Source organism: Cherax quadricarinatus, chromosome 36 (genome assembly GCF_038502225.1).
Source record: "Cherax quadricarinatus isolate ZL_2023a chromosome 36, ASM3850222v1, whole genome shotgun sequence".
In the NCBI taxonomy this organism is placed as follows: domain Eukaryota; kingdom Metazoa; phylum Arthropoda; class Malacostraca; order Decapoda; family Parastacidae; genus Cherax; species Cherax quadricarinatus.
In genome coordinates, this window is record NC_091327.1 from 28937811 (window position 1) to 28952671 (window position 14861).

The 14861-nt window shown below is 42.7% G+C and overlaps 1 protein-coding gene across 1 annotated transcript in view; it reads left to right on the plus strand.

The window, feature by feature from the left end:
- LOC128691303 (lachesin) overlaps positions 1-14861 on the plus strand; it is a 242900-nt gene that overhangs the window by 36178 nt on the left and 191861 nt on the right. Inside the window, exon 4 of the mRNA XM_070091662.1 lies at positions 11031-11197. Within this exon, the coding sequence (XP_069947763.1) occupies positions 11031-11197 (167 nt within the window). The remainder of the gene's footprint in view (positions 1-11030; positions 11198-14861) is intronic.

Sequence of the window (14861 nt, forward strand, 5' to 3'; positions counted from 1 at the left end):
GAGAGGAGTAGTACTGTGTGAGGGAGGATGGAAGAAAGAGTACTACTGTGTGAGGGAGGAGGGATGGGAGAGTACTACTGTGTAAGGGAGGAGGGATGGGAGAGTACTACTGTGTAAGGGAGGAGGGAAGGGAGAGGAGTAGTACTGTGTGAGGGAGGAACGGATCGTACCCATCAGTGTGAGGAAGGGAGAGGGAATGTACATCTCTGTGCTGGGGGAGGGAGGGAGAGGTACTTCACTGTGAAAGAGGGGAGAAGGAACTTGCACGTCTTTTGTGAGGAAGGGAAGAAGGGGAGGTACTGTTGTCTGCTTGTGTATTGTCTCCCTCTTAGTCTTTATTTCCCTGTGTCTGTGGCTTATCCTAGCCTCTGACGTTGCTGTTGGAGATCCTCACTATTCCCTCTCTTCCTCCTCCTTTCCTCCCTCCCTCCCTCTCCTCTCTCTCTCTCTCTCTCTCTCTCTCCACACACACACACACACACACACTTTTCTTAAGAGATTCCCTAATCAAGTTCATATTCATATATTTGTTTATAGAATACAGTCTTTCTGGCTTGTGATCTTAAGTCGAGCGTTATCTGTATGTGTGTTGAACTGCTCGAGCAGTGATGCTCAACATGTGGTAAGCTTCTCGGCAAACTCGAGCCACTGCACCTCAGAACACACGGGCAGGTCTTTCCATACTTCCCTTTCCTTGATTAGCTAATCCCTGTCCTTCTGTAGCGAGAGATCATTGCCACTTATCACCCTTATCGACGGCTTTACAGTTCTCACTTCATCATCACAGAGATTCGACCTCATCATCTCTGAATCTTTTTACAGAATGAAGAGTGAGGCCAGAGTTGAATAACTATTCTATATGTTCAGTTGCTTAAACAAGCAAGTTTTTAAGCATGTTTAAATAAGTTAAGTCAACTGATTAATTACTTTAGTTATTATACCATTACCGGGACACAGCTGTGTAGTTTATTTTTGTGTTAATTTCGAATTTATTTTAAATGCATCGTAAATCTCGCCTTTATGTAAGTAACTATTCTTCCTGGTAACTATTATTATCTTGTATGTTAGAACTGATGGAGTTTGTGGATCCGAAATGTTTGGAAGTTTTTTTTATGAAAATGTTGACACTCGCTTTATTTCTGTCCCCCCCAACCCCCCAATCTCTCTCTCTCTCTCTCTCTCTCTCACACACACAAACACAAGCAACATATATATATATATATATATATAGATATATATATATATATATATATATATATATATATATATATATATATATATATATACTGAATAACAAAACAATTAGACGAGTTAATAGGACGAAAATAAAGAATATAATTATCTTATCTAGAGAGGTAAATATCGTGAGGGTCGAGCAAACTACACAACACTATAAAGAAAATACAAGAGATGTATCAAACATAAACTCTTAGACGAAGAGAGAATTATTCCCAACATGAAATGTGATAGCTCCTACAGGACCTGTAACGGAAGGAGTTGTAGCCGTGAAGAAATTGTTTCTTCAGCTCAGCATTCTTCTGTTGTTTTAGCACAGATTCCATTTATTGATTCATTAATAAAGCCATCTTCTATTTCATGTTTACTCATCTTCCTTCTATTGCTTCTTAAACCTAGCCTCTGACCCGTTTCGGGAGGTTGCTCTGCTTCCGAGGACCGGCCCAGGACTATGCTTCCTTGTTGCCTGGTCGGCTAGGCTCTTGCTATTGGCGGCCCTCAGGCCCACATATCCATCACAGCTTAGTTGATTTGGTACTCTGAAAGGGTAGTAATCTGGTCTGATCTTGAAGGTCTCTGCTTGGAGATCTGTACCCTTAGCTCACTGTCCAAAGAGATCCGCATACAATACTTGCTACGGTAATGAGTCCACTTATATAGTTAACTGTTTTTTAAGTTCATTTTTATCCCTGGACTTTCGCAGAATGAAGGGTAACCTTTGGAATGTCCAGGATGTCCAGTCTTTTGCTTTAGCACCTTTGGTAATGTATCACCTCATATGGAACTTGGTGTACACATCCTTGCTTTCTCCAGTACACTTGGCTGTGTGTACATTTCACCCTTGTGTGTGAACAATTGGTTTGGCTTGTCCTACTCTCGTGCATCTCTCCACCACCTGTTGCTCAGTCTTGTTTGTTCTCTGTATTTTGGTCTGATCGTTTATTTTCGCTGTCTAAAAAAATATGCTGGTGGTTTGCCATACCCCCAACTTTCTTGGTTTAAACTTTTTAAAGCGTTACGTTTCTTTCACGTAGTAATCTGGGCATCTAAGGTTATAATATTCTCTGCATCATTTGCACATCTCCAGGTCAAAATACCAGCATTCGTTCATGACGTGATACATCCCTTTCCTTAGCATATTATAACGTTTTATGACGTGTTTATACCAGTATACCCTTGTAAGTAAACAAGACACAAAATACGGGTTATGGCATCTTATAGTGAAGACGTTTCGTCCACCAGGGACTTTATTGGTTCACAATTCACCTGTGAATCAATCAAGTCTCTGGTAAACGAGACGTCTTCATTACAAAACGCCACAATCCTGTATAGTCAGCCATTGAATTAATAACATACCCGGATCCCTCATACAGTGAGGGTCCGGGTTCGATTCCCGGCAAGGGTAGAAACACTGGGCGTGTTCCCCTACACCGGTTGTCCATGATCACCCATCAGTAAAGTGGGTACCTGGGTGTTAGTCGACTGGTGTGAGTCGCATCCTGGGACAAAACTGACGTAATTTGCCCGAAATGCTCTGCATAACAAGCAGCTTTATTATCTTTATTATAATTATTATTATTATTATTATTATTATTATTATTATTATTATTATTATTATTATTATTATTATTATTATTATTATTATTATTATTATTATTATTACATCTCCACTGTCAACATTTTCTCTGGCATTCATCTGTTGCTTCTTTAACAGAACATTCTTGTGTTACTACTGTAAAACAGCTTTCTGTTGTTTTAGTAACAGTATTCGCCTATTATTCCTCTCTTCTTGTTTACAACTCGCATCTCCTGATGCGATCCCCTGAAAGGGATGACTGGTCTAGTTTCTTGCATCATGAGGCTCTCACTGCCAACGAAGCGCCTCTCTAGAGGGGCATCCAACTCCTGGACCTCTTGGGAGGGTTCAGCTATAGCTCTTAGGACTCTTCAGGGATTTTAGCTGCAGCTCTTCTTACACTTGAGGGTTTGGAGGTTCAATTTATATGCCTCTTGCTTAGGCTGAGGTTGAGCTGAGGTTAGAGGAAATAGGGATACTTTTCCCGGATAACCCGATGACTGAAATACGAGTGTACCTAATTTTATTTCTACAAGACACACACATACACACACACACACACACACACACACACACACACACACACACACACACACACACACATACACACACAACAGAAATAATGGGAAGACGAGAACGAGCCCCTGGTTTACCCGACGGTGTAAGGAGGCAAAAAAATAAGTGGAATAGAGAATGGAAAAAGTACAGAAGGCACAGAACACCTGAAAATAGGGAGATTAGTCGCAGAGCCAGGAACGAGTATGCAAAGGTAGGGAGGGAGGCCCAGCGACAGTATGAAAATAACATTGCATCGAAAGTCAAGTCTGACCCGAAACTGTTGTATAGCCACATCAGGAGGAAGACAACAGTCAAAGACCAGGTGATCAGGCTGAGAACAGAAGGTGGGGAACTCACAAGAATCGATCAGAAGGTATGTGAGGAGCTAAACAGGAGATTTAAGGAAGTATATACAGTAGAGACAGCACAGAGGGAAACATCAACAGGGAATATACCAACAAGTGTTGGATGACATACGAATAAAGGAGGAGGAGGTGCAGAAGCTGCTAAGTGACCTTGATACCTCAATGGCGATGGGACCGAACAACATCTCCCCATGGGTCCTTAGAGAAGGAGCAGAGACGCTGTGAGTGCCACTAACCACAATCTTCAACACATCCCTTGAAACTGGGCAACTACCTGAGATATGGAAGACGGCAAATGTAGTCCCCATTTTTAAGTAAGGAGACGTGTATAATATGCAAAGTCATGGAGATTATCAGAAGGAGAGTGGTAGAGCACCTGGAACGGAACAAGATTATAAATGACAACCAGCATGGATTCATGGAAGGCAAAGCCTGTGTCACAAACCTACTGGAGTTTTATGACAAGGTGACAGAAGTAAGACACGAGAGAGAGGGGTGGCTAGATTGCATTTTCCTGGACTGCAGGAAGGCCTTCGACACAGTTCCTCACAAGCGATTAGTGCAGAAGTTGGAGGATCAGGCGCTTATAACAGGGAGGGCACTGCAATGGATCAGAGAATACCTGACAGGGAGGCAACAACGAGCCATGGTACGTGAAGAGGTATCACAGTGGGCGCCTGTGACGAGCGGTGTCCCACAGGGGTTGGTCCTAGGACCAGTGCTATTTTTGATATATGTGAACGACATGATGGAAGGGATAGACTCTGAAGTGTCCCTGTCTGCAGATGATGTAAAGTTGATGAGAAGAATTAAATCGGATGAGGATCAGGCAGGACTACAAAGAGTCCTGGACAGACTGGACACGTGGTCCAGAAACTGGCTTCTCGAATTCAGCCCTGCCAAATGCAAACCCATGAAGACTGGGGAAGGGCACAGAAGACCGCAGACAGAGTATAGGCTAGGTGGACAAAGACTGCAAACTTCACTCAAGGAGAAAGATCTTGGGGTGACCATAACACCGAGCACGTCTCCGGAGGCACACATCAACCAGATAACTGCTGCAGCATATGGACACCTGACAAACCTGAGAATAGCGTTCCGATACCTTAATAAGGAATCGTTCAAGACAGTGTATACTGTGTACATCAGGCCCATACTGGAGTATACAGCACCAGTTTAGAACCCACACCTGGTCAAGCACGTCAAGAAGTTAGAGAAAGTACAAAGGTTTGCAACAAGGCTAGTTCCAGAGTTCAGGGGAATGTCCTACGATGAAAGGTTGAGGGAAATCGGACTGACGACACTGGAGGACAGAAGGGTCAGGGAAGACACGGTAACGACATTCAAGATACTGCGTGGAATAGATAAGGTGGACAGAGACAGGATGTTCCAGAGAGGGGACACATAAACAAGGGGTCACAATTGAAAGCTGAAGATTCAGACGAGTCACAGGATGTTATGCAGTATTTCTTCAGTCATAGAATCGTCAGGAAGTGGAATAGCCTAACAAGTGAAGTAGTGGAGGCAAAAACCATACATAGCTTTAAGACGAGGTATGACAAAGCTCAGGAAGAAGAGAGAGAGGACCTAGTAGCAATCAGTGAAGAGGCAGGGCCAGGAGCTGAGGCTCGACCCCTGCAACCACAATTAGGTGAGTACAATTAGGTGAGTACACACACACACACACACACACACACACACACACACACACACACACACACACACACACACACAGTATATATAATTATCTTTCCACTTTCCTTGGTCACCTTCCCGAAACCGATATTTTTCTCCTCTACTTCCCCTTTCTCCTCCCACTTTTCTTATTCCTCTCCTCCATTCACTTCTCTCTTCCACGTCTCTTCCTTCAAACTACCTCCTCTCCTTCCCTCCCCACTCCACGCCCCAGGCTGGTTCTCCCACTCACCCCAACCTCTCATCCAAATACTTGCTTCCTCCCTCTCTCTTTCCTGAATTTACACTTTATATATATTTTATGTTATATATAATAGTTTTGTGTCTGTGATGATGATCGAGTCAAAAATTCCATTCCCCCGTGTGTGGTATATGTTGTCTAGAGAAACTAATTCCCACGTGAGAGCTACTACAGCCTAGCACGGTATGTGCTAGTGTAGAGCCGCATGTCCTTTAGTGTATATACATAGCTTGCCTTAATCTGTATTTATGGATTCAAGCATTCTTGAGTGGTGGTGAACAGGTTACATGCAACGTTAATGACCCTCGTGTAGTTGAAAGGCTTTAAACTCCAATTAACCAGCCCACAACTTAGGTGTCTGGGGCAACCAGACGCTTAAGTGTCTCGTTACCCAAGCCTGAACGTGACAAAGCCTGTCCTCTATCAAGTGTTTATATAGATCATTGCTGGGCGAAACTTCGTCTAAAATATATGCGCCTCCTTAGCGTTACGCACCATTATAACAATTCCAGTTCTGCTGGAAAGAAGAAACCTTTGATGTTGCCCTTGTTACTGGACCCATAATGGAATGCTTGACGCTATCGAGGTCTGGTCAAGGACTGGGCCGCGGGAGCGTTGACTCCCAGAACACCCTCCCAGTATTCTCATCGCCCTACTGAAGTCTCCCGGCTAAGGCTGACGGATTTCATTACTTGATGTACAAAACTCATTCTATTTAATGGAATCTGACAGGGAAATATAGCTAACTTTTGTTCCCACTATGCTACTACCATATAGAGTAACTATCATACCTGGGGAAAAGTAAGCTTGTGTGCAGTTCAGAACATTTTTAATTGGTAACGTTTCGCCACGAATGGATTCTTCGGTCCTAATATCATACCTGGAGTCTATTTGGAGTTGGTTCAAAGGGTCAGTGGCCTCGCTTTCCCGGTCCCCGACCAGACCTCCCGGTGGATCAAGTCCTTATCAGCCAGGCTGTTATTGCTGGTTGCACGCAGCCTAATGGACGAGCCACAGCTCGGCTAATGAGGGACTGACTTTAGAAACCTAACCAGTTCCCTCTTGAAAATAACAAAGGGTCTGTTTGTAATCTTGATGAGTGATTTCTGTATGTAGATTTGGGACCAATCCTTCTAAGATTTTCCAAGTGTAAATTATAATGCATCTTTCTCGCCTTCGTTTCAAAGAGTACAAGTCAAGGAACTTCAAATGATCCCAGTAATTAAGGTGCTGGACTGAACTTATACATGCAGTGCAGGTTCTCTCTTCATTCTCTAGATCCGCAGTTTCACTCGCCTTGAGAAGGAGCCGTTAGCGTACAGCAATATCCTAGACTAGAGAGAACAATTGACTTAAAAAATATCATTATTGGCTCGACATCCCTTGTTTTGAAGGTTCTCATTATCCAACCAATTATTTTCGTTGCGGTTGTAATAATGACACTGTTGTGATCCTTGAATGAAGATCCTCTGACATTATGAAACCTAAGTCTTTCACGTTCGTTTTTCACTTTACTGAGTGGTCAGAATTTATTTTATACATCATTGTAGCTTTTATTCCCTCAAGTTCTGCAACGTACTAATTGAAATTTGTCCTAATTGAACATTTTTTATTTTTGTCTTTGGCTCACTGGAAGATTTAGTTTATATTAGCTTAGAGACTTGCACTCTCCTCAACAGATGTCTCTCTCGCAAATTCTAGTATCGTCTGCAATGGATGATATAGTTCTGTGATTTATGTCTCTGATACGAGGATGCGGAGTAACTAGCATAAAGATAAGTTAAACGATGCTGAGGCACATACTTTTTTAATGGCCATAATAAATTGTTATCCTCTTCTTACTTGTCTCATCTCCTCATCCTCTTTCGTCTCCTCTATATTTTTATTCTTCTTCTTCTCCCACCCTTCTTCTCCCACCCTTTTTCTCCCACCCTTCTTCTTCTCCCACTCTTCTTCTTCTTCTTCTTCTTCTTCTATTTATCCTACCCTTCTTTTTCTCCTCCCATTCTTCTTCTTCTCCCACTCTTCTTCTTCTTCTTCTCCCACCTTCGTTCTCCTCCTCCTCCAAGCTTCTCATTATGTTGACCAATAGCCCATCTCCAGTCCTCCTTGACGACCTCTCTCTTCCTCTCAACCTGCTTTACCCTTTCTACCTTGACTCCTTTTTTTCCTATTCTTTTCCCTCACTTCTTTCTTCCCAGGATTACTCTCTTCATTCGGCCTTCTTAACCATCTTCTCCCAAATTCTTACGGCTTATTTTTTTCCACTATACTTCCCTTATTTTTACTTTACGTTTGCCTATCCGTTCTATATTTTTCTCTTCTCCCATGTTCTCTTCTTCCCTCCTCCCCTCTTGGATTATTATATCCCCTTCCCATTTTCTTCATTTCCGTGTCCCCTTTTACTTCTCCTTCTCTTCACCCTTATTTTATTTCCTCTTAAACGAATTTCTCGTTTTCTATTCTCCCTTAATTATCCTCCATTATCTTCTCTTATACCTTGTTCCTCCATTATCTTCTCTTATACCTTGTTCCTCCATTATCTTCTCTTATACCTTATTCCTCCATTATCTTCTCTTATACCTTGTTCCTCCAGTCTTTATTTACTCCTCACCTGGACAATATTGGCCATAGGAAAACAAATACAGTTATTGATCCTGGGGGACACTTTATTCATCAGTTCATGTATTATGAGAACGTTTCGCTCACGTAGTCATGTTGTATATCAATGGCATACAATACCGACAAGATGATGAATTGTAGTCATGTGCAACATCTGGGCATCCAGATGTTGCACATGTCTCCACATATTGCACATGTATCTACATACCTAGATGCTGCACATGTGTCTTAATGCATTCTTTATCAAGTCGGGCCACCAACAGCAACAGCCTGGTTGAGTAGGCAAGCACCAGAGAAGCCTGGCCCATGGCCGGGCTCCAGGAGTAGAAAGACTCTTGGAACTCATCAAAGGTAAAGGTATGTATTGAGAGAGTTTCGCTCAAAGAGAGCCTCATTAAGTGGTTATTGAATTCTCGAACGAAACGTTGTCTCACTTAGGGTTTTCTCAGGTCCGAGATTCCATGTAATACCTATATTTATCGACAGTGTATTCTAAGCAATTGATTGTTGACGGTGTCTGCTTGAGATGGTCGCGTCTGATACCAGAGTTCCTTCAATCGTTCCTCTTTTTTTTTGGGGGGTTGTCGTTCTTGATCCCTATTTTTATTGTCTTCTCTCTTTCATTTATCCACGCTTGTTCCGTTTTTGCTGTCTTCTCTTTAAATAGATGTTCCACTTTTACCAAGTTTCACTTTTCCTGGCTCTTCCAACTTTCATAACATGTTCCACTTTCATAAGTTTAACATTAAAAAAATACTCTTTGTTTCATCTGAGAGTTAACTTTAGTGATGTTCTGTTCCTGCAGACATGAGACTGAATGTCTGTTGACGATGTCTCTCAAACAGTGGAAATATGACATAGTTACATGAGCCACGCTCAGTGGCTGCCCGTTTTCTGTTCATCCAGCGGAATGTTTTATCGCCTTTTGTTTTATAGTTCTTCCTTTGTAACCTAACTTAGCCTGAACTGACCTGACATGACCTAACCTTATCTAACCTGCTAAACTTAGAAATGGGCTCCAAACCATTTATGAAAGTGTGACAGTTCTTAGGAGAAGGTATACACAACCTCTCTTGCCAGTCTGCCCTTCCTTGTGTTGTCGTTACCATTGAGTATCTGGTATCTGGTATCTGGTTCCGTAATCGTTACAGTGCCAAGTGTGTGATCCTTGTCTAGACTGCTTCCTATTCTTTTCATGTCCTTGAGGTTTCACTGGCTCCTTGCCAACAGTACCACTCCCCCGACATATCTGTTTCATTGTTCATTGCTTAGTATTTGGTACCCATGTGGGAGTACTGCGTTTGATATTATCTTAGTTTTTCTCTGTGATGGCTATGATGCCTGCCAAAAACTTTGCTACTCGTTTTATTTCAAGGATCTTCGTGATTTCAACTGCATCTGCATGGATGTGTGTGTGTCTGTAATTATAAATTTATAATTACATATAAGTTAGTACAGAAGCAGAACTGAGTCGTTTGTGTTCCACATCATTGATATTTTATTTTACCTATATATATTTTTTTTAAATATCCATTGATATTCATGTATGTGTTTGCACACGTTTGCGTGAAATGAAGCATATTTGAGGATATTTGTATACAGGGAGCTCCTTAATGCATATTTGCTTGCGTACGTGTAAGATTATATTGAATGCAAATATGGCCTACACATATTTGTGATAGAGGATTGTGCAGGGGATAACATACACGAACCTGTGTCTAGAAACCAGTCTTGACCTGTCTAGAGTACCTGACTCGAATCAAATCGAATCGTGTAAAGAACCTTTTGAGAGTGATCGTTGAAATGACGAGAGGCAAAATCTTGGTGAGAAGTGTCTTGAAATGGAGAGAAGTGACAAGGCTTGACCCACTTCCTGGACGAATTGATGGCAAGTTGAGGGCGAGTGGGCAGGAGAGGCAGGTTGACGTTGCTCCTCTGTATTACCATGATTGTTGAAAGTTTCCTGCCTGCATGACACTCGTGGGCAGAGCAGTGTGTATGATGTTGGTGCTTCGCTGCCGAGAGCAAGCTGACGTCATAACGCATTAGAGATTAGACTACGATACCTGTCCAGCTACGCTTCCCTTCACGGCCACCTGCCACAGGTGTACCAGGTGAATCTATGAAGTTTCTTTTACCTGTAATTACCTGGCTGGGCTTTGGTTGAGTCTTATTTGGTCCTCTGGTTATTGCTTTGATGTTCACTGGTTTCATATTATACTACATTCACTTGGCAGAATTAAAACCAATAGGGGTTTTAGAACGTTCGAGGGAACGAGAGGCATTTAGGTTCGATCTAAAAAAATGGAAGGGCAGATCCAATTCCTTAACTCAAGAGCCCCCCCTCACCAGCATCAAGGAACCTCCCTTCAAGATTCGCTCGCTTACTATAGGGAAAATAGTTAACCAAAACTATGGAAATTCTTTACTAAGGTATGTAAATTAAGTTATTTGATGCTACGTAAATCTTAGAAAGGTCAACTCAGGTTTCTAATTGCTATTAAGGCACAACATTTTTTACAAGTTTGGTTCATTGTTTTCCTCAGGAGGAAAAGACAGTGAATCATCAGGTGATCCATTAACAAGTTCTGGCTAATGGAAATGGTCTTTTATTGCCTATACTCTATTGCCATTTAAAGCTTGCTAGGGTACACTTTTTAGTGTGATAGGGTGTATAATTTTAGTGTGGCAGGGTTTATCTTTCATTGTGAACTGACCCTGTAATCTTCTCCCGCAGGCACGTCGAGCCAGCCACCCGGGCATCATCAACATCACTCTATATGGGAGAGAGCCCAGCCGGCCACAGTAGACCCTACTTTCACAGAGGCCGTGGCCAACCAGACTGTTGTAGTTGGCCGTGACGGCACGCTCCGGTGCTCCGTAGAGAACCTCGGTAACTTTAAGGTAAGCCACCTTCCCACTGTTACTAGTTTACTAAAAAACCATACCCCGGCCGGGATTGAACCCGCATTTGTGGTCACAGTGGTGCCTATGCTAACCTTTCTATGGTGTAGAAATATACCTAGTTGGACGAATCTTATTGTGGCTAGCTGGTCTAGTGGCTAACGCGACGGTCTGGAGTTTCGAGACTCTCTGACCGCGGGTTCAATCCCGGCCGGGGTATGGTTTGTTTGCAATCGTGTCAATACGATTTCGTGAGTCATGTTACTAAAAATTTTTTTTAATATCATTACGATTTCTTTTAGTTTCATTAGAAAACAATGGGTTGTATTCAGAGTAGCGCTGAGTCTGCAAGAGTCATTCTGCACAATCTATTACATTTGTAATTTTCTTCTGGCTGCTGTTGGTCCCATATTTTTCCAAGGCTGACACTTTTATATTTATTGTCTCTAATGGTCCTTGCTGGTTTTTCCTGGTACACTCAGTGGTCGATATAAATCATCGACGCCAGCAGAGGCAATCTTTCGCCTCCCTGTTTTGTCCTTGATGTTGCATTAATGTAGGTATATAACTGTTATAAAGTAAAGCAAAGAGTTTGGATCTCGCAAGTGCTCTGTGATGTTTTGTTTCAGACTGTAGTGAAGCATTAGTGCTTTTGGTTCGTGCAGAGGTGCGATCATAGTGATGTGATTTTGAATAAATGTAAAATGATCTTTCTGTCGATATCACAAAGTGATATATTTTACTCGTTCTGTAAAAAAAGAAAAACGTGAAATAAATCATTCGTCTGGTAAAAATGGTGTCATGATTGTTTATTTGATTCATACATGAATGATAATGTTTTTTTGTGGTTTTTATATTAAGTGAGTTTATTCTAAACTGAACTCGCAGTTATTTTTTTTAATTATGGTACATTTTGATCATATATATTGGTGAACTGACGGTAGATTACTGTACATGACACATCCCAGCTTTAAAGAAACACTGAAATGGCTCCACTCTACACAAAACTACAGGAGCATAGTAGCATGGAATTTAGCAAGCTTTCTGGGAGGCTGGTTAAATATCTCGGGTTTGATCCCCGGCTGGTCGCAGTATAATATATTTTTTTTAATAAGACATGGCCGTTTCCCACCACGGCAGGGTGGCTCGAAGAAGAAAAACTTTCATCATCATTCATTCCATCACTGTCTTGCCAGAAGCGTGTTCGCACTAGAGTTATAAAACTGCAACATTAATACGTCTCCTTTAGGGTTCAGGCACTGTACCTCCACATTATATATATATATATATTTTAACCACGAACAAGTGGTATTTAATAAATGAGAAAATGCAGCTAGCCGGAGGAGCCGGAGGACCGAACCTGTGTTGTTTTAGCCCGCCTGGTTTAGAGCGTCGTGAGTTTTCGCTCTCTTCCCACGAGGCATTTTAAAATAACATGGGTCGATCCTCCGGCTAGCTACAGTTTGTTATTGATATATATATATATACACACTGGACATGTAGAGAGAATGGAGCGAAACAGAATGACTTCAAGAGTGTATCAGTCTGTAGTGGAAGGAAGGCGGGGTAGGGGTCGGCCTAGGAAGGGTTGGAGGGAGGGGGTAAAGGAGGTTTTGTGTGCGAGGGGCTTGGACTTCCAGCAGGCATGCGTGAGCGTGTTTGATAGGAGTGAATGGAGACAAATGGTTTTTAATACTTGACGTGCTGTTGGAGTGTGAGCAAAGTAACATTTATGAAGGGATTCAGGGAAACCGGCAGGCCGGACTTGAGTCCTGGAGATGGGAAGTACAGTGCCTGCACTCTGAAGGAGGGGTGTTAATGTTGCAGTTTAAAAACTGTAGTGTAAAGCACCCTTCTGGCAAGACAGTGATGGAGTGAATGATGGTGAAAGTTTTTCTTTTTCGGGCCACCCTGCCTTGGTGGGAATCGGCCAGTGTGATAATAAAAAAAAAATACACACTGGACCCTTGGATATCGGCAGTTCCAGATATCAGCCAATTCGGATTTTGTCCGCTTTTTTGGCCGAAATTCTATCCTGTATTTCGGCAAGCAACTTGAAAATTGGCCATATTGGACGTGTCCACCCGCCACTCTGCCGTGTTTGTGAGTCAGTCTGGCTGCGTCTTTGGGTGAATGAGCAAGAGTCCTTGACCCTGTCAACCCTCTAGTCTACCTGTTTTGGACTGTGTTGTGGCTTTGAGGAAGTCCATGGGGTTGGATGTGAGTGGACAGGATGTGGAAGAGTTGGAGGAGGATCACAGGGAACAGCAACCACTGAAGAGCTGCAAGACCTTCATCTTCAACAGCAACAGACCACAGCTGAAGATATTGCTTCAGAGGAGGAGGAAGAGAGTGGGGAGAATCTGCCTTCTTCAGTGATTAAGAACATGTGTTCAAAGTGGAGTGAGTTGCAAAGTTTCGTGGAGAAATATCACCCTGACCAAGCTCAAACAAGCCGTACCTGCAACATATTCAGTGACAAAAACTTTGTCCCACTTCAGGCAAATCTTAAAGAGATGCCAGAAGCAGTTTTTTTATGTGACATTATTTTGTGTGGCAGGGGTGCAGTGATTCTCAAGCTGGTCCTAGTGCCAGTAAAAGACAAAGAAAGGAAGCAACTATGAATAGAGACTTGATAACTTATGGAGGGGGATTTCCCTTCTTAACAATAACCCCCAACTCCCTCTCCCTTCCTCGCCTTCTTCAATATGCCAACAAGAGTCTTCAATACTCAGTACTCAGTGGTCAGTCGTCACGTGAGGTCACAGACCCTGAGCTGCTTTGGGGATTAGTGTGGACGGTTACAAAGCATGGCTTGCTTCTGCAGTGTTTTAAAAATTGAGGTTGGAGAGTTGAAGGAGGAGGTCTTGCTTCTCCAGGAGGAGATTAGGAGGCTGAAGGTCCACCTCAATGGGTCTGGGAGAGAGTGTGAGGTGGCTGGAGTTGTGGGGAATGAGGCTTCTAGCAGCGAGGTGCAGTCTGTCTCTCGCTGTGAGGAGGCTGTAGTTGGGGAGGCAGCAACGGCTACCAGCAGTGAGGTGCAGCCCAGCACCTGCTACAAGTGGCGAGTAGTTCACAGTAATGGAAGGCGCATCAGAGTAAGGAAAGTTAAGAGTGAAGATCTGAAGGTAGGAAATCGCTTCTCTGTTCTTCAGGATGAATGTACTTCAGTGGCCAGTGAAGGTAAGGGTACTACTGCCCCTGCTAATGGAGGTAAGCGCATTCTTGTGGTTGGTGACTCTCAGGTAAGATACATTGACCGTGCTTTTTGTAATAGGAATAAGAAGATGAGAGATAGAGTGTGCTTCCCTGGAGCTGGTGTTGGGGACATTGTCAACAGGCTGGATAATATCATGTCAGGTAATGGGAGCAAGCCCATTATCTGTCTCAGTGCTTGTGGAAATGATATTGGGAAGGGTAGGAGAGAAGAGCTGCTAGATAAGTACAGGTCAGCTATAGATTTCATTAAGTCTAAGGGAGGGATCCCAATCATATGTAGCATCTTGCCTAGAAGGGGAGTAGGAAATGAATGGTTGTCTAGGGCAATTGGTGTAAATTGCTGGCTAGACAGATACTGCAAGGAACTTGCAATCCCATTCATTGACAACTGGAACAACTTTTATGGCAAACATGATATGTATGCAAGGGATGGGGTACATCTCTC